The sequence below is a fragment of the Chlorocebus sabaeus genome, chromosome 6 (genome assembly GCF_047675955.1).
Source record: "Chlorocebus sabaeus isolate Y175 chromosome 6, mChlSab1.0.hap1, whole genome shotgun sequence".
Lineage (NCBI taxonomy): Eukaryota > Metazoa > Chordata > Mammalia > Primates > Cercopithecidae > Chlorocebus > Chlorocebus sabaeus.
In genome coordinates, this window is record NC_132909.1 from 5,636,770 (window position 1) to 5,662,089 (window position 25,320).

The 25,320-nt window shown below is 45.8% G+C and overlaps 1 protein-coding gene across 1 annotated transcript; it reads left to right on the top strand.

Annotated features, from left to right (window-relative positions):
• The first annotated feature begins 209 nt into the window (after positions 1 to 209).
• Positions 210 to 23,644, top strand: LOC103235200 (uncharacterized). Its single transcript, XM_007997919.3, has 4 exons — positions 210 to 304; positions 10,134 to 10,215; positions 14,386 to 14,512; positions 21,141 to 23,644. Exons 2-4 carry the CDS (start codon positions 10,201 to 10,203, stop codon positions 23,324 to 23,326), a joined length of 2,328 nt encoding a protein of 775 aa, XP_007996110.3. The 5' UTR covers positions 210 to 304; positions 10,134 to 10,200; the 3' UTR covers positions 23,327 to 23,644.
• The last annotated feature ends 1,676 nt before the right edge of the window (positions 23,645 to 25,320 follow it).

Here is a 25,320-nt window from a genome sequence, read left to right on the forward strand (position 1 = left end):
TGCAACCCGGTTCCAGACAATTCCAGGGCTTTTGAATCATTCCTCAGACTTTCTGGCCCTCTCGCCTCCACAACCTGAAGACAGAGACGCTGGGAGCGAGGCTAAGAGATGCGCAGGACCTGCCCCGGCCCTGCCCTCTGCCGATTCTAAAGGGCAGGGTCTCTCCGCCTCGCGCCCTGCGCCTACCTCGCCCAGGCCCCGCCCACCTCCTCCGGCCTCCGGCCCAGACCTGGCTTCTGTCCTGCGCGCGCAGATTAACGCTAACCCGGAAGCGGATCGGGTGGAGTGACGGTCACGTCGCGCGGTGAGTTTTGCTCTGTGATTAAGTCTCCCCTTCCTAGGTCCCCAGCACTTCCCACCCTGGGAAGTGGGGTCCTCCCAGACCTGTAAATTCTCGCCCGTCTTCCTTAGCCCAGAGCAAATTGAGACATCCCCGTGAGACCCCGGGGTCGCTTCCTTTGCGGTTTAAAGTCGCCCTGAGGCTGGTCCCGTCACCGTTCTTTCTGCTATAGGGCAATGTATACACTTCCTGTTGCGTAGTTTTCCTGCTCAAAACCTTGTTCTGACTCCTCCTGCCCCGCGCTTTTTAAAGTCCTCACCCGGGAGGTGGATTCTTGCCCAGGGGGCGCCTCTTAGCCTCCTCTTCGTTGGCCCCTGGAGCGCCGCGCTGCGGCCCCAGTCCCGGGGAGGTCCAGTCCTCTTCCGGGTCCTGGGATCCTGCAGAACCCAATCTTGTCCTAAGGTGCACAACCCCCTCCCCACCTCCCTCCTCCTGCCAGGGCCTGCTGCTCCCCAGGTCTCCCCTCCGCCGTCACAGCTTTCATTGAACCCGCACTGGGGAGGTCCCAGGGGTCTGTTCTGTGACGTGGGATCTTCTGGCCTGCCGAGCTCCAGCCCCTGGAAAATGCGCTCCTCCGGGATGCAGGCGTCTTACTTCAAACCCTCCTGCGATTGTGTGGGCCAAAGGGATCAGGAGACAGAGAGCAGTAGAAAACCTGAGACAGAGAAAAGAAGAATGAGAAAGGCCCAGAACAGATGGCAAAATAGCGGATTGGTGAGGGATATGCCAAGAGATGACAAAAGTGAAAAAAAAAGAAAAAAAGTAAGAAAGCAGGAGGAGGAAAGCAACTGGAGAAATGTAGAGAAAAGCTAGATGTACAGAGAGATGAAGGACGGCAAGGTAGGGGGAGCGGCAGCAAAGAGGGAGGCTCATCAGAGTGAGGGAGAGAGGGAGGGATTTGGAGCCAAGGCAACAGAGCATAGTGGTGCTTTTGTCAAGGAGAACCGAGGGAGAAGCAGGGCAGGGAGGACACCTGGGGATCTGAGGTGCCACAGAGTGGGGACAGGGGAGTATATCAGGGAAGAGAGAATTTAACAAGGAGAGCAGAGGAGGCGCAGAGATGGGAGAAGAGGCAGAAATAGATAGAGATTGAGGACGATCTAAAGATTGGGGAGAAGGAGCAACAAGAGGTTAAAAAAGTTGCGAGGATGGAGCAGAAGAGGTGGAAGAGAAGGAATAGAGGGAAGAAGGGGATAAACAGCAGAAGAGGAGAGGGGTACAAAATGAGCAGCAGAATCCCAGGGAGAAAGAAAAGAAAACGAAAGCTAGAGAGAGAAGGGGAGAATGAGAGATATGTACAGAATTAGGGAGGGAAGCACAGTAAAGAGGAAAGGGGCTGGGCACAGTGGCTCATGCCTGTAATCTCCTCACTTTAGGAGACTGAGGCAAGGGGATTGCTTGAGTCCAGGAGTTCAAGACCAGCCTGGGCAACATAGTGAGACCCCTCCATCTCTGCCAAAAGAAAAAAAAGTAAATAACCAGGCTTAATGGTGTGCACCTGTACTCCCAGCTGCTCTGGAGGCCGAGCTGGGAGGATGACTTGAGCCCAGGGGGTCCAGGCTGCAGTGATCTGAGATCATGCAACTGTACGGCAGTCTCAAAATAAAAAAAAAAAGGTGAGAGACTTTGGGCTCAGATGAGTGGGTGAGTTCATTGGATATGATTAGTTGTGACATGTTGACTTCTATGTATATAATCTAATAACTAAAAACTTGTTTAAATTATACAGATAAGATTGAGAATTTTAAACTTCATATCTGTAAGACGTGTATGGGCCGGGCTCAGTGGCTCACACCGCCATGATTCCAGCACTTTGGGAGGCCGAGGTGGACGGATACCTAAGGTTGGGACTTTGAAACCAGCCTAACCAACATGGAGAAACCCCGTCTCTACTAAAAATACAAAATTAGCCGGGCGTGGTGGCACATGCCTGTAATCTCAGCTACTGGGGAGGCTGAGGCAAGAGAGTCGCTTGAATCTGGGAGGCGGAGGTTGCGGTGAGCCGAGATCGTGCCATTGCAGTCCAGCCTGGGCAACAAGAGAGAAACTCTGTCTCAAAAAAAAAAAAAAAGACATGTATATTCTATAAATCTTGGCATAAGAGGTTATGTTCCACTTGGAATCCCTATTCAGCCAGGTTGAAGTGACTAATTCAGTTGTCAATCACTGCCTTCCCTTTTCCTAGGATGGGGTAAGACATGGGGCAGTGAAGTGGGAAAATAGTCGCTGTTATTACATAATACTTTTAATTGAATTAATTAATCAGTATTTTGAGACAGGGTCTGGCTCTATCACCCAGGCTGGATGCAGTGGCCTGACCTCTAACTGCAGCCTCGACCTCTTAGGCTCAAGTGATCCTCCTACCTCAGTCTTCTGAGTAGCTTGGACCAGAGGCATGAGCCACCAAGCCCGGCTAGTTTTGTTTTGTTTTGTTTTGTTTTGTAGAAATCGGGTTTCACTATGTTTCCCAGGCTGGTCTCAAAATCCTGGGCTCAAAGGATCCTCCTGCCTTGGCCTCCCAAATCACTGGGATTACAGGTGGGATTACAGGTGGGATTACAGGGATGAGCCACCGCGTCTGGCCTACATAGCCCTTTTTTTTTCTTTTCTTTTCTTTTTTTTTTTTTTTTTTTAAGAGAGGGAGTTTTGCTTTTGTTGCCCAGGCTGGAGTACGATGGCATGATCTCAGCTCACCACAACCTCCGCTTAGTGGCTTCAAGCGATTCTACTGCCTCAGCCTCCTGAGTAGCTGGGATTACAGGCGTGCACCACCACGCCTGGCTAATTTTGTGTTTTTAGTAGAGATGGAGTTTCTTCATATTGGCCCAAGTTGCTCTCTAATACCCGACCTCAGGTGATCCGCCCGCCTTGGCCTCCCAAAGTGCTGGGATTACAGGCATGAGCCACCATGCCAAGCCCATAGTAGTTTTTTTTTTTTTTTTTTTGAGACAGAGTCTCGCTCTGTCGCCCAGGCTGGAGTGCAGTGGCCGGATCTCGGCTCACTACAAGCTCCGCCGCCCGGGTTTACGCCATTCTCCTGCCTCAGCCTCCGAGTAGCTGGGACTACAGGCGCCCGCCACCTCGCCCGGCTAGTTTTTTGTATTTTTTAGTAGAGACGGGGTTTCACCGTGTTAGCCAGGATGGTCTCGATCTCCTGACCTCGTGATCCGCCCGTCTCGGCCTCCCAAAGTGCTGGGATTACAGGCTTGAGCCACCGCGCCCGGCAGCCCATAGTAGTTTTTAAAAGGGACTTCAGGGCGCTGTGGCTCACGCCTGTAATCCTAGCACTTTGGGAGGCCTAGGTGCGTGGATCACGAGGTCAGGAGTTTGAGACCAGCCTGGCCAACACAGTGAAACCCCCATCTCTACTAAAGAAATACAAAAATTAGCTGGACATGATGGCAGATAACTGTAATCCCACCTACTCAGGAGGCTGAGGCAGGACAATTGTTTGAACCCCGGAGGCAGAGGTTGCAGTGAACCGAGATTGCGCCACTGCATGCCAGCTTAGGCAACAGAGCTAGACTCCATCTGAAAAAAAAAAGGGGAGAGAAAGGAATATCAAAGCCCAGCATGGTGGCTCATGCCTGTAATCCCAGCACTTTGGGAGCACTTAAGGTCAGAAGTTCGAGACCAGCCTGGCCTACATGGTGAAACCCTGTCTCTACCAAAGTACAGAAATTCACCGGGCGTGATGGCGCATGCTTCTAATTTCAGCTATTCCAGAGGCTGAGGCAGGAGAATTACTTGGACCCGGTTGGGAAGCCGAGGTGCAGTGAGCCACGATCGCACTACGGCACTCTGGCCTGGGTGACAGAGTGAGACTCTGTCTCCCCCCGCCAAAAAAAAAAAAAAGAAAAGAAAATTTAAAAATTAGCCAAGGATGGTGGCATGCGTCTGTAGTCACATCTACTCAGGATGCTGAAGCAGGAGAATCTCTTTAGGCAGGAGAATCATGCCACTACACTCCAGCCTGAGTGATAGAGCAAGACTTGATCTCAAGAACAAAAACAAAAAAGAAATAGCAATCAGCTCTTTAATGTCTCTCTTTATAAAAGCGGTAGTCTTGGCTGTGCACAGTGGCTCACACTTGTAATTCCAGCACTTTGGAAGGCTGATGTGGGTGAATCACCTGAGGTTGGGGGTTCGAGACCAGCCTGACCAAAATAGACACACCTGTCTCTATAAAACTACAAAATTAGCTGGGTATGGTGGCGCATGCCTGTAATCCCAGCTACTCAGAAGGCTGAGGCAGGAGAATTGCATGAAGCCAGGAGACAAAGGTTGTGGTGAGCCATGATTGCACCACTGCACTCCAGCCTGGGCAACAAGAGGGAAACTCTGTCTCAAAAAGTAAATAAATAAATAAATAATAAAAATAAAAGCGCTAGTCCTATTCACATGTAGTCAACACCCGTGACCAAATTCTCTCAAAGGCACCATCTTCAGGAACATCCTATTGGACAATAAGAACTCTGAACATCACTGTTGGCCAATATGATCATTCAGACCAGAGAGCCTATATCTTGCTTTTTATGTTTTTATTGTGCAGTTTGTTTTATACAATGTTTTCTGTGATCTCAGTTTATAAATTTTCCCAGTACACATTCTGTATTTTATATTTTATGCACAGTTAACTAGATAACTAAGGGCAATGCATATATATAAAATCGCTGTATTGCCTGGTGTTACCTAACTGTATCTGTGACATCATAATTAATTTCACCCTCTGACACTGTAAGTCAGTTCCTTTTTTTTTTTTTTTTTGAGACGGAGTCTCGCTCTGTCGCCCAGGCTGGAGTACAGTGGCACAATCTCGTGATCCCCTGATCATGAAGTCAGGGGTTTGAGACCAGCCTGACCAAATGGTGAATCTCTACTAAAAATACAAAAATTAGCTGGGCATGGTGGCGGGCGCCTGTAATCCCAGCTACTCCAGAGGCTGAGGCAGGAGAATTGCTTGAACCTGGGAGGCAGAGGTTGCAGTGAGCCGAGATTGCGCCACTGCACTGCAGCCTGGGTGACAAAGTGAGACTCCGTCTCAAAAAAAAAAAAATGCATACAACCAGATAGATAATACCTGTGTCTCAGTAGGAAATTAAATAATTCAAACATCAAATGATTCCAATTTAAAGCTTTGGACCTTTAAATAATTCTGAGCCTTGAGAGGAATGTCGTCCTGCAACCTGAGTCCAGGGGAATGCAGGCGCAACTTCTAAGAGTTTTCCTGGCTGACCATGGTGACTCAAGCCTGTAATCCCAACAGTTTGGGAGGCCGAGGTGGGTGGATCACTTGAGGTCAGGAGTTCAAAACCAGCCTGGCCAGCTTGGCAAAACCTTGTCTCTACTAAATATACAGAAAAATTACAGGCGCCTGCCACCACGCCTAGCTAATTTTTGTATTAGGGTTAGTGTTAGGGTTTCTCCCCTTCCCTTGGGATGAAGCTAATTAGCTGACAGAGATTCTCATCTCCATTATGAAGTACAGCCAGGATGAACTGTGTGTAACCAAGGGCTTGTCAAGTCCTCTTCCCTGAAGACTGATTAGTGTTTATCTTTAAAACGTGTACTTAATGGGTTGTTTAGAATACTGAAGTTTCTCTCTTTTCAACCTCTTAGCTGTTTGCCTCTATTTCCCACCACATTCTGCTCTAAAGCTTATTAATAAAATAGTTTCTCTTTCTTTCTCTATTATCGTCGTAGAAATGATTTCTCATTTGGGGGAATTCTCTTGGTTTTTCAATTATATTTTCTCACATTTAAAAAGTGAAGTAAAGAATATTTCCTGGGCCAGGCATGGTGACTCACGAGTGTAATCCCAGCAGGCAGGTGGATCACTGAAGTCAGGAGTTCCAGACCAGCCTGGCCAACATGGTGAAACCCCGTCTCTACCAAAAATACAAAAATTAATTGGGTGTGGTCGTCTGCGCTTGTAATAGCAGCTATCCAAAGGCTGAGGCAGAATAGCTTCCACTCAGGAGGCAGAGGCTGCAGTGAGTCATGAACTCGCAACTGCACCCCAGCATGGGCCACAGAGAAATACTCTGTCTCATAAATAAAAGGAAAGAAAAAAGTAAAAAAAGAGAAAGTAATAGATTTCTTTCACAAATGTGCTGGGACAACTAACTGGATATCCACATGGAAAAGAGTAATGTTGGATCCCTATGTCACACCATCAAAAATTTTATTTAAAAAGGGCTAGAAAAGAAAAAAAAAAATCAAGGCGGGACGCGGTGGCTCACCCCTGTAATCCCAGCACTTTGGGAAGCTGAGGCGGGCGGATCACGAGGTCAGGAGATCGAGACCATCCTGGCTAACACAGTGAAACCCGTCTCTACTAAAAATACAAAAAATTAGCTGGGCTTCATGGCTGGCGCCTGTAGTTCCAGTTATTCGAAAGGCTGAGGTAGGAGAATGGTGTGAACCTGGGAGGCGGAGCTTGCAGTGAGCCAAAATCTTGCCACTGCACTCCAGCCTGGGCGACAGAGCGAGACTCCGTCAAAACAGAAAAAAAGGAAAGGAAAAGAAAAGGGCAAGAGAGAGACGGAGAAGGCAGTCCTGCGGGAGGGGTGTTACTTAGTCGCCCAGGCTGGCCTGGACCCCCAGGTTCAGGGATTCTCCCGCGGCTGCTTCCTGAGTAGCTGAGACCTCAGGCTTCTGTCTGGTGCCTGCATCCCTGTTGTGTTTAAGCAGCAGGTGGTGACCTCTCTTCTCCCTGGCCTGAGCACTCCGTCCCGCATCCCAGGCGGAGGCCCTAGGGAAGTCTCTGAAGCTGAGCACAGGGTGGATCCTCCCTCCTGAGTGAATGCAGAATAGAAAGGGAGAGGATTTCTATTCTGTTCTGTGGGCCGTCAGCATGAAATCGTACATTCCTCCCAGACAGGGCTTTGCATTTCACATTCTAGTTTGCATCCCCGTTCCAGACAATTCCAGGGCTTTTGAATCATGCCTCAACCTTCCTGGCCGCTCTCGCTTCCAAAAACCCAAAAAACAGGCTCTGGGTGCCAGGCAGAGAGACGCACAGGTCCCGCCCCTACCCCGCCCAGGCTCCGTTAACTTGCTCGCGGGCCCCGCCCAGGCCTGGTTTCTGTCCTGTGTGCGCAAACCCGGAAGCAGATCGCGTGAGGTGAAGGTCCTACCGCGGAGCGTGAGTTTCGCTCTGTCTTGTATTCACTGGCTTCCCAGGTCCCCAGCTTTTCTGTCCCTGGGACGTGGGTCCCCACGGACCTGGAAATTCTCGCCTGTCTTCCTTCACTCAGAACAAATTGAGACGTCTCCGTAAGAGTCCGGAAGTTGCTTCCTTTTGGGTTTGAAGTCGCCTGGAGGCTGTTCTCGTCCCGGTCTTTCTGCTATAGGGCAATGTATACACTTCCTATGCCATAATTTTCGCCTCAAAACCTTGTTCTGACTCCTCCCGCCCCATGATTTTTGAAGTCCTCAGGCGCGAGGTGGATTCCCGCCCTGTGCGCTGCCCAGCCTCGCCCCAGTTGGCCCCTGGAGCACAGCGCCGCGGCCCCAGTCCCGGGGTGCTTCGTCCTCTGCCTGGTCCTGGGATCCTGCAGGTCCAACCCTTGTCTTAAGGTGCTTTCAGCCCCCCACGTCCTTCCTCATGCTGGACCCTGCTGCTCGCCAAGTCTTTCCTCTGCAGTCACCGCTTCCCCTGAGCCAGCGTTGGGGAGGTCCCAGGGGCTTGTCCTATGACACCTGGTGTTCTTGCCTGCCCAGCTCCACCCCCTGGAAAATGCGCTTCTCTGGAATGCAGGCGTCTTACTCCAAACCCTCCTGTGATTGTGTGGGCCAAAGGGATCAGGAGACAGAGAGAGGGACTGAGAGAGCAGTAGAAAACCAGAGACAGAGAAAAGAAGAATGAGAAAGGCCCATAACAGATGGCAAAGTAGAGGATGGGTGAGGGATTAGCCAAGAGACAGCAAAAGTGAAAGAAAAAAAAAGATAGCGGGAAGAGAAAAGCAACTGGAGAAATGTAGAGAAAAGCTAGCTGTACAGAGATGAAGGACAGCAAGATAGGGAGAGGGGCAACAAAGAGGGAGGCTCACCAGAGTGAGGGAGAGGAGGAGGGATTTGGAGCCAGGGCAGATAGAGCAGAGTGGTGCTGGTGGCAAGGAGAACAGAGGGAGAATCACAGCAGGGAGGACACCTGGGGATCTGGGGTGCTAGAGAGTGGGGACAGGGGGGTGGTAACAGGGAAGAGAGAATTTAACAGGGAAAGCAGAGGAGATGCAGAGATAAGAGAAGAGGTGGTAATAGATAGAGATTGAGGACGATCAAAAGATTGGGGAGAAGGAGCAACAAGAGGTTAAATAAGGACTGGGCGCGGTGGCTCATGCCTGTAATCTCAGCACTATGGGAGACTGAGGTGGGCGGATCACCTGAGGTCCAGAGTTCGAGACCAGCCTGACCAACATGGAAAAACCACGTCTGTACTAAAAATACAAAATTAGCCAGGCGCGGTTGCACATGCCTGTAATCCTAGCTACTAGGGAGTCTGAGGCAGGAGAATCGCTTGAACCTGAGAGGCTGAGGTTGCAGTGAGCCGAGATCTCGCCATTGCACTCCACCCTGGGCAACAATAGCAAAACTCGGTCTCAAAAAAAAAAAGAAAAAAAAAACAGGTTAAATAAGTTGTGAGGATGGAGCAGAAAAGGTGGAAGAGAAGGAGTAGAGGGAAGAAGGGGATAAATAGCAGGAGAGGAGAGGGGTACAAAATGAGGAGCAGAATCCCAGGGAAAAAGAAAACAAGAACTCGAGAGAGAATTGGAGAATGAGAGATATGTACAGAATTAGGGTGCTCAGTTTTAACTCGAATTTTAAATGGGTTCCAGTTATCCAAATGTAAAAAACAAACAAACAAAAAAAAACACAAGATGAGCAAAAACGGGATTAGAGTCAAATCACCTTGAGCCTTAACATCTCAGAGCTTTAACCCACCTACACGACTCCATGTCCCCTGCAGACCTCGCCACTGAGCTCTACAATCCTGTGTCCAGTTGTCTCTCAGCTCTCTCCTGGGACATCAAACGGGCATCCTCACCTTCAGGTGTCCATAAGTGATATCCTAAACCCCCGAACATTCCCTTACAGTCTGCACATCTCAGAAGAGAGTGACTGTGTACCTCCAGAAACTTAGCTGAACTTGACAGCATGTGTTTTAAATATGGTAAATAAGTTACATTATTTATAAGTGTTGTAAATTATAATATAAACCCAGAGCCAGAACGTGGGGCTGTGCTGGGCTCGCCCCTCTGAGTGGAGCTCAACGCTGGCTTCACATTAGACTGCAGAGCATTTTGCAAATAGAGCATTTGTGTTGCTTTAGCAGGGATTCTTATTCTGAAGGGCTGGAGTCCACCCTCAGTAATAGCTGCAGTGGCCCAGGTGCTTGTCAACTGTGTGCAGCATTGAGCATCAAAGCTCTGTGTCCCCCGTTTCTGAGGGCTGAGCTCAACCTGTGATCCACAGAGAGATGAGGGGCTGTCCTCTGGATGGGGTTTGGTCAGGGATGGGTGTGTATCCTGAAGGGGAGATCAGTCCAGCCCAGCTCCCCTCTGCTGCCTTGTGTGTGGGGGCTTCTCCAGGAGGGGAGTGAGATCTGAAGACTGGGGTCAAATGTACACTTATAGGTCTTCCTGTGGAGTTTTCTTATCTCTGCATGATCTCTGGTGCAGTGGGCAGAGGGGAACATCTTTCTACAGGGTGAGGTCTCCCCTGTTCATGTGTTTTTGTCACAGGAAGGGAGTGAGTCATTTCTAACATGAAGTCTTTTTTTCACATACAGGATTGATTTCTAAAGACTCAGGTTACGTGAGCAAGCAGCTGAGAAGAGGAAAGGAAAGGAGCCAGGCATGGCTCTTCCTCAGGTGAAGTGATGTTCCTATGGGGATTAATCTGTCTCTTTCCTTTCTGAAATGCCAGGAATTGTAGTAGCCAGTCTTTTCTGAGTCTGAAGCATTTTGCCTGACAGGTTTGCTCGCACTCACCCATGCCTGCCCTCAGTTCCTGTCATCTGCACTGAGATTTCATCTCCTGTGACCCAGTGACATGAACTTGGGAAGAGGCTCCACTGGGCACGGTCCTGGGAAGGGCTCACACCCAGACATGGATAAACATGGGGTGTGGGCCCATTGATGTCACTGCTGCTGGGCAGCCTGGATGGTTCAGGGACCACATCTGGATGTCAGCTCTTTGTGGACCAGATCAGAGAAACTACATATGAAATACATATGTTAATGTGCACAGATATCTGGTAAATTCTGGAAAAGGAGACAAATAAGGGGAGATATTTCGTATCTGATTTGGTAATGCATTTGAAGTCACATGAGTAGATCAACATGTCTCTTTCTCCAAATTTTTTTTTTTTTTTAAGAGACAAGATGTTGGTCCAGGTATGGTGGCTCACACCTGTAATCCCAGCACTTTGGGAGGCCAAGGCAGGTAGATCACTTGAGGTCAGAAGTTCGAGACCAGCCTAGCCAACACGGTGAAACCCCACCTCTACTAAAAGTACAAAAATTACCTGGGTGAGGCCGGGTGCGGTGGCTCACGCCCGTAATCCCAGCACTCTGGGAGGCCAAGGCGGACGGATCACGAGGTCAGAAGATCGAGACCATCCTGGCTAACACGGTGAAACCCTGTCTCTACTAAAAATACAAAAAAATAGCCGGGCGTGGTGGTGGGCACCTGTAGTCCAAGCTACTCAGGAGGCTGAGGCGGGAGAATGGCGTGAACTCGGGAGACGGAGCTTGCAGTGAGCCGAGATCGTGCCACTGCACTCCAGTGTGGGTGACAGAGCGAGACTCTGCCTCAAAAAAAGAAAAAAATTACCTGAGTGTGGTTGTGCATGCCTGTAATCACAGCTACTCAGGAGACTGAGGCAGGAGAACCAGTTGAACCCAGGAGGTGGAGGTTACTGTATGCTGAAATTGTGCCCCTGCACTCCAGCCTTGGAGACAGAGTGAGACTCTGTCTCAAAAGAAAAAAGAGAGAGGAGAGAAGATGTTGCTCTGTGGCTTAATTCTGGAGTACAATGGCGCAATTCAGAGTTTACAGCAGCCTCAAACTCCTGGACTCAACTAATCCCTGCTTTAGCCTCCTGAAGAGCCTGAAGGATAGGCATGGGTCACTATATATATCTATGTATGTATGTATGAATGAATGTATATATGTATTTATTTATTTGTATTAAGATGAAGTCTCGCTCAATCACTAAAGCTGGAGTGCAATTGCATGATCTCAGCTCACTGCAACCTCCACCTCCCAGTTTCAAGCAATTCTTCTGCCTCAGCCTCCCAAGTTGCTGGGACTACAGGCACGCGCCTCCACACCCAGCTAATTTTTGTATTTATAGTTGAAACGGGGTTTCATCATGTTGGTTAGGCTGGTCTCGAACTCCTGACCTCGTGATCTGCCTGTCTCAGACTCCCAAAGTGCTGGGATTAAAGGTGTGTGCCACCGTGTCCAGCCTTATTTTTTACATTGTATTTTTATTTCATTGTCCAGGCTGGAGTGCAGTGGTGCAATCACAGCTCACTATAGCCTTGATATCCTGGCCTCTAGTGATCATCCCATCTTGGCCTCCCAAATTGCTGGCATTCCAGATGGGAGACAGCCAGCCCGGCTGGACTCTGCACTTTTTTGAGGTGGAGTCTCACTCTGTTACCCAGGTTGGATTGCAGTGGCGGGATCTCAGCTCCCTGCAACCCCTGCCTTCTGGCTTTAAGCAATTCTTTTGCCTCAGCCTCCCAAGGATCTGGGATTACAGGCATTTGCTGCCACACCTGGCTAATTTTTTTGTATTTTTAGTAGAGATGGGGTTTCACTATACTGGTCAGGCTGGTCGAACTCCTGACCTTGTGATTCATCCACCTCGGCCTCCCAAAGTGCTGGGATTACAGGCCTGAGCCACTGTGCTTGGCCAAACTCTGCACTTTTAATGACTTGGAATGGAATGGAAAGTGGAGATAGGCATCAGTGATAGGCTTTATTACATCATTGATTTAACTTTATTTTTTAATATTTTTTGAGTTGTGTCTCACTCTGTCGCCCAGGCAGGAGTGCAGTGATGTGATTTTGTTTCACTCTAGTCTCTGACTCCTGGATTACAGTGATTCTGTTGCCTAGCCTCTCAAGTAGCTGAGTTAAAGGTGCGTGCCACCACCTGTGTAACGGCATGATGGGATGTGTGTGCGTGAATACATGGATGGATAAGCCCATGGTTTATGTAGAAAACACAACATTAGTAATAAGTTTTATTTTTTATAATTGTAATGATTTTAACTATTTTTCATTTGCAATATGTTTTATTTTTTATAATAATTGTAATGATTTTAAGTATTTTTTATTTGGAAGGCTGAGGCAGGTAGATCACAACATCAGGGGTTCAAGATCAGCCTGGCTAAGGTGGTGAAACCCCTTCTCTACTAAATATACAAAAATTAGATGGATGCGGTGGCAGGTGCCTCAAATCCCACCTACTGGGGAAACTGAGGCAAGAGACTTGCTTGAACCTGGGTGGCACAGGTTGCAGTGAGCCGAGATTGTGCCACTGCACTCCAGCCTGTGCAATAGTGAGGCTCCATCTCAAAAAAAAGAAAAAAAAAAGTAAGAAATATTGTGGAGGATTATTTGCACGCCTATATGTGTCTATTCAGTGACCTTGTAGGATGCTCCATGTTCTCACCCTTGACCTTTATCACATTCTCTCCACTAGATAAACCTGTGTCAGTTTAGTTTAAAGCTGTGTCTGTTACTTAGGTGTTTATATTCAAATGTGAACCCCAGACATATGGATTCAGGTGCTCGTGTTGATATTTTTAGCTATTTGATTTGTGGCAAGTTTCCTAGAGTGTGTGTGATGTAACTGTCTCCAAGTACAGATCTTTCTTCATGGGATAGTATGTTATTTTATGGCTTATGACATGGGAAGCACTTAGAAGAGTGTATAGCACACGGGAAGCATTCAAAAATGTTAGTCATGGCTGTTGCTGTGATCGTGACAGTTTTTTGTTTTTTGAGTTTTTTGGAGATGGAGTATTGCTCTGTCACCCAGGCTGAAGTGCATAGCATGATATCGGCTCACTGCAACCTCTGCCTCTTGGTTTCAAGCCATTCTATGGCCACAGCCTCCTGAGTATCGGGGATTATAGGCACCCCCCACCACGCCCAGCTAAGTTTTGTATTTTTAGTAGAGAAGGGGTTTCAGCAAGTTTCTAGGCTCGTCTCGAACTCCTGACCTCATGATCTGCCTGCCTTGGCCTCCCAAAGTGCTGGAATTATAGGCATGAGTCACTGTGCCTGACCGATCATGATAGTTTTTTGATTCGGACTTTTCTTTCAAAGCCATTGAACTTTGTCCTCTCTGAAACAGCACTTGTATCTTAGCTCATCTAGAGACTTAATATCACCTGGTATGTTGAACATTATATCTGACATACCTCTAGAGAAAACCCTATTTTTGCTTTTCTTTCCCCCCCCCTTTTTTTTTTTTGAGATGGAGTATCAGTCTGTTGCCCAGGATGGAGTGCAATGATGCCAACTTGGCTCACTACAGCCTCCATCTCCTGGGTTCTAGTGATTCTCCTGCCTCAGCCTCCTGTGTAGCTGGAATTACAGGTGCCTGCCACCAAGCCTGGCTAATTTTTATATTTTTAGTAGAGACAGGTTTTCACCATGTTGACCAGGCTGGTCTTGAACTCTTGACCTGAAATAATCTGCCCACCTTGTCTTCCTGAAGTGTTGAGATTACAGGCGTGAACCACCATGCCTGGCGCTGTGCTTCCTTTTTATTTATATAGTTTTTATATTTTCCGTAAGATCGAGACTTCCATAGTGACTTATGGGATCTTAAAATCTTTGAAGGAAAAGTATAATAAAATGCAACTATGAGGAAAAAATATTCAAAAACACCTTAACGTGGTTTTGCCAGAACAGCCTTTGATCAAATACATACTTATTTTCTCTTTTCTCATTTTCTGTGAAGGTGATAACTCCGTCCTCCATAATGTTTTGTGGAAATGTGTGTTTCATTTTAGGGACGCGTGACTTTCAGGGATGTGGCTATAGAATTCTCATTGGCGGAGTGGAAATGCCTGAACCCTGCGCAGAGGGCTTTATACAGGGAAGTGATGTTGGAGAACTACAGGAACCTGGAGTCTGTCGGTGAGGAAAATGTCCCTGCAGACATGAGGAGTCTGCTCTTGTCTGTCTTGGCTCTTCCTAGTTTTGTATTCTCTTTTGTGATTTTGCCCCATACATGGTTTTTTTGTTTTGTTTTGTTTTGTGTTTTGTTTTTGTTTTTGTTTTTTGAGATGGAGTTTCACTCTTGTTGACCAGACTGGAGTGCAATGGTATGATCTCAGCTCACCATAACCTCTGCCTTCCAGGTTCAAGCGATTCTCCTGCCTCAGCCTCCCAAGTAGCTGGGATTACAGGCATGTGCTACCACGCGCAGATAATTTTGTATTTTTAGTAGAAACGGGGTTTCTCCGTGTTGGTCAGGCTCGGCTCTAACTCCCGACCTCAGGTGATCCACCCACCTCGGCCTTCCAAAGTGCTGGGATTACAGGTGTGAGCCACCGTGCTCAGCTCATTCTGTTTTTTTTTTTTTTTTTTTTTTTTGAGACGGAGTCTTGGTCTGTCGCCCCCGCTGGAGTGCAGTGGCCGGATCTCAGCTCACTGCAAACTCCGCCTCCCGGGTTTACGCCATTCTCCTGCCTCAGCGTCCCGAGTAGCTGGGACTACAGGCGCCCGCCACCTTGCCCGGCTAGTTTTTTGTATTTTTTAGTAGAGACGGGGTTTCACTGTGTTAGCCAGGATGGTCTCGATCTCCTGACCTCGTGATCCGCCCGTCTCGGCCTCCCAAAGTGCTGGGATTACGGGCTTGAGCCACCGCGCCCGGCCATTCTGGTTTTTGAGGAGCATCACAGAAGCGTCTCTCACTGGCACTGTGACAATGTTCATCCCGTAAACTAATGATCATCTTCTCTAAGCAGCAGTCAGTGGTGTTGAAATTCCTCCTAGTGAGGCGGTCATTTGGGCTCACAGCCTCCTATGTATGAGGCTTTTGACTGAACTCTTGTTCATTTCGCATTTTCACACCAATATGTGCCATTGTTCATTTTTAACAAGAAAACCTATGTTCCCATTTTTTGTAGGATCAATCCTGTAACAGATATGGTTTTCATTAATCTTAGTGAGGGAGCTTGTGAAGTTGAATGGGGTTTCCATGTTTTACTTCTACTGTCATTTCCTTAAGATACAGTGGCTTTCATCTTGTTGGTTTCTATGTTTTGCTTTGTTTTGTTTTGTTTTTATTTTTTTTGATTCGGAGTCTCACTCTGTTGTCCAGGCTTGAGTGCAGTGACATGATCTTGGCTCACTGCAGCCTCCACCTTTTGGGTTGAAGTGATTCTCCTGCCTCAGCCTCTTGAGTGGCTGGGATTACAGGCATGTGTCACCACACCCGACTAATTTTTGGTAGTTCTAGTCCAGATGGCGGTTTCGCCATGTTGGCCAGGCTGGTTTTGATAGCCTCGTCTGACGTGATTCGGTTGCCTTGGATTCCCAAAGTGCTGGGATTACAGGCATGAGCCACCGCCCCTGGCCCCATCCGAGTTTGTTTTTAAGGCTGAATAATATTCCATTTTATATGTATACCACATTTTGTTCATATATTTACCTGTCAATGGACATCTGGGTTGGTTTCTTGTCTTTATTCTCATAAATAATACTGCCCAGGTGGGTGCAGTGGCACACACCTATAATCCCAGCACTTTGGAAGGCTGAGGTGGGTGAATCACCTGAGGTCAGGAGTTGGAGACCAGCCTGTCCAATGTGGGTGAAACCACATCTCTATTAAAGGTACAGTCCTTTTTTTTTTTTTTTTTTTTTTTTTTTAAGACTGAGTATTGCTCTGTCACCCAAGCTGGAGTGCAGTGGTGCAACCTCAGCTCACTGCAAACTCCGCTTCCCAGGTTCAAGCAATCTCCTACCTCAACCTTTTGAGTAGGTGGGATTACAGATGTGCACCACCATGCCTGACTAATGTTTTGTATTTTTTTAGTAGAGACAGTGTTTCACCATGCTGGCCTGGCTGGTCTCGAACTCCTGACCTTGTGATCCACCCGCCCATCCAGTGTGCTGGGATTACAGAAGTGAGCCACTGCACTCAGCCAGGCTCTGTTTTCACAAGCACATCACTACCTACTCATCTAGGGGATCCTTGTTCTCCCCCATGGTCTCCTACATTGCTGCACTGTACTCTTCATAGCGTTTACTTGTTTTTTTGTGTGTGTACGCATTTCTGGAATCTACACAGGGAATTTTGTTGAATACATGCTTGAAACTAGAAATCAGAGGCATTGAATTTAAGAGAGGTAAAACTGCTTTCACCTCAGGCCACCATACTGCTGCTTTCTTGGATCTCTTTCATTCTTGTCCCTTGCCCGTATTGTAATTGGCATAGTTAACCTTGGGTCAATATTTTACCATTTGCTAAATTAGTTCCACTTTCCTCCAAGCTTAAGATTTGGTCTATCTTAGTGGAATTCTGTTCCCACAGATGTGCGTGTACAAAGTTCACTCCTACATGCCCATTACTTCCTGCCTTCCACACTTACCCTTTCTTTCGTGTCCTTGCCTCACATGATACATTGATCTGGATGCAAATACTGTTTCTTTCTACCCTATTGATTTTGTAATGCCTGATGCCCCAATTTCCCCCGTGAGCCCCTCCTCTCCAACACTACTCTCACTGAACAAGTCAAGACCTTATTCATCCACTGGACAAAATTGTACAAAGCTGCCTAAATCAATGTGTGCAGGGCATGATGACTCAGCACATGGTCCATGAGAGATGACTTAGCACCACTGTCAGCAGCACAGCTCAGCCCTTGTGTCCCAGCTCAGCCTTTGTATCCCGCTTGATGTACTTATTTCTGTTCTCCTTGAATTTTCTATGACTTGTCATTTTCTGTACTGCCTGGGCTGACTATTGTGCCTAAGAACATGTGGTGAGATGCTTCAGGCCCAGGATCAAGTCTTGTCCCTCACTTACCATATGTGCAAACTGGGGTCATGTATATGAATATTATGGGCCTACTGTCGTTATTTGAGAAATAATGTTAATTTGCCTCCAGGGTTGGTTTTTTTTTTTTTTTTTGAGATGGAATTTTGCTCCTGTTTCCCAGGCTGAAGTGCAACAGCACAATCTCAGTTCACCGCAACCTCCACCTCCCGTGTTCAAGCGATTCGTCTGCCTCAGTCTCCCGAGTAGCTGGGATTACAGGCATGCTCCACCATGCCTTGCTAATTTTGTATTTTCAGTAGGGATGGGGTTTCACCATGTTCGCTAGGCTGGTCTCGAACTCCTGACCTCAAGTGATATACCCTCCTCAGCCTCCCAAAGTGCTGGAATTACAGGCATGAGTGCCCGGCCTTTTTTTTTTTCTTTTTAAGTCAAGTTTCCCTCTTGTTGCTGAGGCTGGAGTGCAATGGTGCAATCTCAGCTCACCACAACCTCCACTTCCAGGGTTCAAGTGATTGTCCTGCCTCAGGCTCCCAAGTAGCTGGGATTATGCCTGGTGTAAGCCTGGCTAATCTTTGTATTTTTAGTAGAGATGGGGTTTCTCCATAATGGTAAGGCTGGTTTCCAACTCCCAACCTCAGGTGATTCATCCACCTGCTTTTTAAAACAAGTGAATACTATTAGACTTCTTCATATATTATAAGTTTTATAGTAGATACTCTAAACTTCCTTTGTTTAATAAGATTTGTCAGTCTTCGGTTATGTTGAGGATGAGATGCCTCTTTTCCTGTCTCACTCATTTTACTGTTCTGTCAAAAATAGCTTACACTGGCCAGCCGCAGTTCGAGACCAGCCTGGCCAACATGGTAAAACTCCGTCTCTAGTAAAAATACAAAAATTAGCTGAGCGTGTTGGTATGAACCTGTAATCCCAGCTTCTTGTGAGACTGAGACAGGAGAATCACTTGAACCTGGGAGGTGGATGTTGCAGTGAACCATGATCGCACCACTGCACTCCAGCTTGGGTGACAGTTAGATTCCATTCCCCACCCACCCCCCCAAAAAAATTAGCCAGGCATGGTGGCACATGTCTGTAGTCCCTGCTACTCAAGAGGCTGAGGCATGAGTATCTCTTTAGGTAGGAGAATCGTGCCACTACCTGGGTGATGAAACATTACTCGGTCTCAAAAATAGATAAAAAAAGAAATAGCTTAAACTGGAAATCTTAAGACATAGAAATGTATTTCTCATGAATCTGGAGAGCGGGAAATCCAAGAGCAAGATGTCATTAGATTGGTTCCTGGTGAGAGCCTTCTTCATGGTTTAGCCCAGCCATCTTCCTGCTGTGTCCTGACATGATGGAAAGAGGAACAGGCAATCAGCTCTTTACTCTCTTTTTATAAAAGCATTAGTCCTGGCCGGGCGTGGTGGCTCACGCCTGTATTCCCAGCATTTGGGAGGCTGAGATGGCCAAATCACATGAGGCCGGGAGTTTGAGACCAGCCTGACCAACATAGAGATACACCGTCTCTACTAAAAATACAAAATTAGCCGGGAGCGATGGTGCATGCATTTAATCCCAGCTACTCGGATGGCTGAGGTGGGAGAATCGCTTGAACCTGGGAGGCAGAGGTTGCAGTGATCCTAGATCACACTATTGCACTGCAGCCTGGGCAATAAGAGCGAAACTCTTTTTCAAAAATAAATGAAAGAAAACATACAATTAAAAGCCCTAGTCCTAGTCACAATTAGTCAACATCCATGACCAAATTCTCTAAAAGGCCCCATCTACAGGAACATCCTATTGGAGAATAAGAAACCTGATAATGGCTTTTAGCTAAGACGAACATTCGGGCCAGGGAACATACATCATATTTTTTGTTTTTATTGTGCAATTTGTTTTATACAATGTTTTCTCTGATCTCAGTTTATAAATTTTCCCGGTACACAGTCTGTATATTTTATGCATAGTGAACTAGATAACCATGGGGAATACATATATAGAAAATTGCTGTGTTGCCTGGCTATTATGGAACTAGAGTTGTGACATCATAATTGCACTTTTCTGCACTATTAGTCAATTATTTATCTATTTGTTTGTTTGTTTGTTTGAGACGGAGTCTTGCCCTGTCACCCAGGCTGTAATGCAATGGCGAGATCTCAGCTCACTGCAACCTCCGCCTCATGAGTCCAAATGATTCTTTTGACTTATCCTCCAGAGTAGCTGAGATTACAGGTGCCCACCACCACACCCAGCTGTTTCTTTTTGTATTCTTAGTAGAGATGGGGTTTTCCCATGTTGGCCTAACTGTTCTCGATCTCCTGACCGCGTGATCCGCCTGCCTCAGCCACCCAAAGTGCTGGGATTACAGGTGTGAGCCACCGTGCTCAGCCATTAGTCAATTCTTATTTGTTAAAATGCTGTGTATTTTCTTGACCTCATACCTCAGAAGGTAGTGATCTTATCATGTATTTCTTTTCTTATGTTGTGTGCTGATGCTTAAGTAGAAATTGTGGCTTTTTTCTTAAGAGGGAATTGTTTAGAATTCTGCAGGCCATATAAATGTACTCATTTGCTTGCTGGTTTTATCATGGGTTACAACATCTTATTTTTATAATTTTACATACGGCTTTACAGTATGTGGTATACAATATAACTGACACACTACACTCGTTAATGTCACAAAGTGTCACCGGGTGCAGTGGCTCACACCTGTAATCCCAGAACTTTGGGAGGCCAGGGTGAGTGGATTACTTGAGGTCAGAAGTTTGAGACCAGACTGGCCAAGATGGTGAAACCCCATCTCTACTAAAAACAAAAATTACACAGGCATAGTGGTGCGTGCCTGTAATCCCAGGTACGCAGGAGGCTGAGGCAGGAGAATCACTTCAACCCAGGTGGCAGAGGTTGCAGTGAGCTGAGATCATGCCATGGCACTCCAAGCTGGAGTGCAAGACTCCATCTCAAAAAAATAAAACTACAAAAAAATTTTCAAAAGTCACTGAGTGCCTGTTCTGTGTGGATATAAGTAATTTTATGACATTTATTCAGAATACATTGTAATAATTTTTTCTTTTTTTTCTTTTATTTTTGAGGCAGAGTCTCACTTTGTCTCCCTGGCTGGAGGGTAGTAGTGCGATCTTGGCTCACTGCAACCTCTGCTTCTCATGTTCAAGAGATTCTTGTGCCTCAGCCTCCCGAGTAGCTGTGACTACAGGCACGGGCCACCACACCTGGCTAATTTTTGTAATCTTTTATTATATTCTCTGTGCTATAATTGTTTGACAATACGGAATTTACGTTGCTTTTGGTTATCCTTACATGAGGTTGTTGTGGATTATTTACCAATATTGTATATTGTGTGGGTTTTTGTTTTTTAGCATTTGTACACAGTAAATATGCTGTAAATATGAAGAATATATATTTTTCTCTTCATTGATGTGACAGTGATATGTTTTTTGCAAATTGTGATACACTTTAGGGTCACAGTGGAAAAACACTCCTTACTTTCGGCTTACTCATGTTTGTGCCCTGTCAGTGTTTTGTCATGATATAGGAAATAGGTTTTCATGGAATTAATTTCAAGGATATGTAAATGCCCTTTGTTTATTAAAGAATCTTACTCCTTTTGTGTTCCTATACTTTGAAGATCATGTTTGGGAAGTTCAAAATAAGTATTGTTTTTTGTCTCATATTTACACACTTCAGTATGATTTACCATCTGGACTTAATTGGAAACCTATTGGTGTTTATATTTTACAGATATCTCTTCCAAATGCATGATGAAGGAGTTCTCATCAACAGGGCAGTGCAATACAGAAGTGTTCCACACCGGGACATTGCAAAGACATGAAAGTCATCACATTAGAGATTTTTGCTTCCAGGACATTGAGAAACAAATTCAGGACATTGAGTTTCAGTGTCAAGAAGATGAAAGAAATGGCCATGAAGGACCCATGACAAAAATAAAAATGTTCACTGGTAGTACAGAGCGACATGATCAAAAACATGCTGGAAACAAGCCTATTAAAGATCAGCTTGGATCAAGCTTTCATTCACATCTGCCTGAACTGCACATATTTCAGATCAAAGGTAAAATGGGTAATCAACTTGAAAAGTCTACCGATGATGTTCCCTCAGTTTCAACATCCCAAAGAATTTCTTGTAGACCCCAAATCCGTATTTCTAATAACTGTGAGAATAATTCCCCAAATTCTTCATTACTCACAGAAGAACAGGAAGTACACATGACAAAAACATCTTTCCAGTGTAATGAGAGTGGCAAAGCCTTTAATTGTAGCTCACTTTTAAGGAAACACCAGACAATCCATTTAGGAGACAAAATATATAAACGTGATGTATGTGGCAAGGTGTTTAATCACAAGCAGAACCTTGCATGCCATCAGAAATGCCACACGGGTGAGAAACCTTACAAGTGTAATGAGTGTGGCAAGTCCTTCAGTCAGGTGTCATCCCTTACATGCCATCGTAGACTTCATACTGGAGTAAAACCTTACAAGTGTAATGAGTGTGGCAAGCTCTTTGGTCAAAATTCAGCCCTTGTAATTCATAAGGCAATTCATACTGGAGAGAAACCTTACAAGTGTAATGAATGTGACAAGGCTTTTAATCAACAATCAAACTTTGCACGTCATCATAGAATTCATACTGGAGAGAAACCTTACAAATGTGAAGAATGTGACAAAGTTTTCAATCGCAAATCAACCCTTGAGACACATAGGAGAATTCACACTGGAGAGAAACCATACAAATGTAAGGTTTGTGACACAGCTTTCACGTGGAATTCACAGCTGGCTCGACATACCAGAATTCACACTGGAGAGAAAACTTACAAGTGTAATGAGTGTGGCAAGACTTTCAGTCACAAGTCCTCCCTTGTATGCCATCATAGACTTCATGGTGGAGAGAAATCTTACAAATGTGAGGTTTGTGACAAGGCTTTCGCATGGAATTCACACCTGGTAAGACATACTAGAATTCACAGTGGAGAAAAACCTTACAAGTGTCGTGAATGTGGCAAGACCTTTCGTCAAAATTCAGATCTTTTAGTTCATAAATCAATTCATACTGGAGAGCAACCTTACAAATATGAAGAATGTGAAAAAGTTTTCAGTGGAGCATCAACCCTTGAGACACATAAGGTAATTCATACTGGAGAGAAACCATACAAATGTAAGGTTTGTCACAAGGCTTTTGCATCTCATTCCTATCTGGCAAAACATACTAGAATTCATAGTGGAGAGAAGCCTTACAAGTGTAATGAGTGCGGCAAGACCTTCCGTCTGAAGTCATACCTTGTATGCCATCGTAGAGTTCATAGTGGTGAAAAGCCTTACAAGTGTAATGAGTGCAGCAAGACCTTCAGTCAGAGGTCATACCTTCATTGCCATCGTAGACTTCATAGTGGTGAGAAACCTTACAAGTGTAATGAGTGTGGAAAGACCTTCAGTCACAAGCCATCCCTTGTATACCATCGTAGACTTCATACTGGAGAGAAATCTTACAAATGTACACTTTGTGACAAGGCTTTTGTGCGTAATTCATACCTAGCAAGACATACTAGAATTCACACTGCAGAGAAACCTTACAAGTGTAACAAATGTGGGAAGGCTTTTAATCAACAATCACAACTTTCACTTCATCATAGAATTCATACTGGAGAGAAACTTTACAAATGTGAAGCATGTGACAAACTTTTCAGTCGCAAATCACACCTTAAAAGACATAGGATAATTCATACTGGAGAGAAGCCATACAAATATAAGGTTTGTGACAAGACTTTTGGGAGTGATTCACACCTGGCACAACATACTGGAATTCACACTGGAGAGAAACCTTACAAGTGTAGTGAGTGTGGCAAAGCCTTTAGTGAGAAGTCAACAATTATTCCCCATCAGGCAATTCATGGTGTAGGGAAACTGGACTAATGTAATGATTCTCACAAAGTCTTCAGTAATGCTAAAACCATTGTAAATCATTGGAGAATCCATAATGAAGAGAGATCTTAGAAGTGTAACAAATGTGGCAAAATTTTCAGACATCATTCATACATTGCAGTTCATTGCAAACTCATACTGGAGAGAAACCTTACAAATGTCATGACGGTGGCAAGGTCTTCAGTCAAGCTTCATCCTATGCAAAAACAGGAGAATTCATACAGGAGAGAAACCTCACAAGTGTGTTGATTGTGGCAAAGCCTTTACTTCATGTTCACACCTTATTAGACATCAGAGAATCCATACTGGACAGAAATCTTACAAATGTCATAAGTGTGGCAAAGTCTTCAGTCCGAGGTCACTCCTTGCAGAACATCAGAAAATTCATTTTTGAGATAACTGTTCCCAATGCAATGAGTATAGCAAACCGTCAAGCATTAATTGACATTAGAGTCAAATCAGCATTGATTTGAGTTTGCATTGACTTAACATTCAGTTCAAGCCTTAATTGACATTAAAGTGTTTATGTTAAGAGGATTGAGCCCGGTGCGGTGGTTCATGCCTGTAATCCTAGCACGTTGGGAAGCCAAGGCACGTAGGTCACTTGAGGTCAGGAGTTTGAAACCAGCATGGCCAACAGATGTGAGCCACTTTTCCCAATTTTCTGTTTCTTATTTTCTATTTTTCTTTTTTGAGATAGTGCTTTTTAAAGAGATAGTACTTTTTTGAGACAGTAGTTTTGAAAAGGGATATACTGTAGTACTTTTTAACAGGGATATCAGGCTGGGTACGGAGGCTCACGCCTGTAATCCCAGCACTTTGGAAGGCTGAGGCAGGTGGATCATGAGGTGAAGAGGTCGAGACCAGCCTTGCTAATACGGCGAAACTGCGTCTCTACTGAAAATACAAAAAATTAGCCAGGCATGGTGGCGGGTGTCTGTAGTCCCAGCTACTCAGGAGGCTGAGGCAGGAGAATGGTGTAAACCCAGGAGGTGGAGCTTGCAGGGAGCCGAGATCACACCACTGCACTGCAGCCTGGGCGACAGAGTGAGAGTCTGTCTCAGAAACAAAACAAAACAAACCAGGATATGAGAGCCCGACAAGGTGGCTCATCCCTGCAATCACAGTACTTTGGTAGGCTGACTTGAGTGGATCACCTAAGGTCAGAAGTTGAAGAGCATCCTGGCTAACGTGGTGAAACCCCATCTCTATTAAAAATAAAAAAGTTAGCCAGGGCTGGTGGTGTGCACCTTTTGTTCCAGCTACTTGGGAAGCTGAGGCACAAGAATCGCTTACACCTGGGAGGCAGAGGTTGCAGTGAGCCAATATCATCCCACAGCACTGCAGCCAGGGTGGCAGAGTAAGTCTCCATCTCAAACACACAAACAAAAAATAGAAAAAAAAGAGACATCACAAATTCTTTTGTTCTCATTGTATAATAGATTTCCTTTTTTTTTTTTTTTCTTTCCGGTTCTTCATTTCTCTATTTTTTATTTTTTATTTTTTTTTTTGCAGTTTGAGTTTGAGATAAATCTTTTTTTTTTTTTTTTTTTTTTTTTTTTTTGAGACGGAGTCTCGCTCTGTCGCCCAGGCTGAGATAAATCTTAGTTTTAAAAATTTTATTTCTGGCCGGGTGTGGTGGCTCACGCCTGTAATCCCAGCACTTTGGGAGGCCAAGGCAGGTGGATCACGAGGTCAGGAGATTGAGACCATCCTGGCTAACACGGTGAAACCCTGTCTCTACTAAAAATACAAAAAATTAGCCAGGCGTGGTGGCGGGCGCCTGTAGTCCCAGCTACTCAGGAGGCTGAGGCAGGAGAATGGCGTGAACCCAGAAGGCAGAGGTTGCAGTGAGCCGAGGTTGTGCCACTGCACTCCAGCCTGGGCGACAGGGCGAGACTCCGTCTCAAAAAAAAAAAAAATTTATTTCTGCTCTTGGCCTTAGTGCCACGTTCTTGGAAACCTCTGTGCCGTGAAAGCCAAGT

Bases quoted from the DNA above. Each gene is read 5' to 3' on its own strand.
- LOC103235200 (XM_007997919.3), top strand. The intron at 14,513-21,140 runs GTGAGGAAAATG...TATATTTTACAG, and splicing joins CAGGAACCTGGAGTCTGTCG to ATATCTCTTCCAAATGCATG.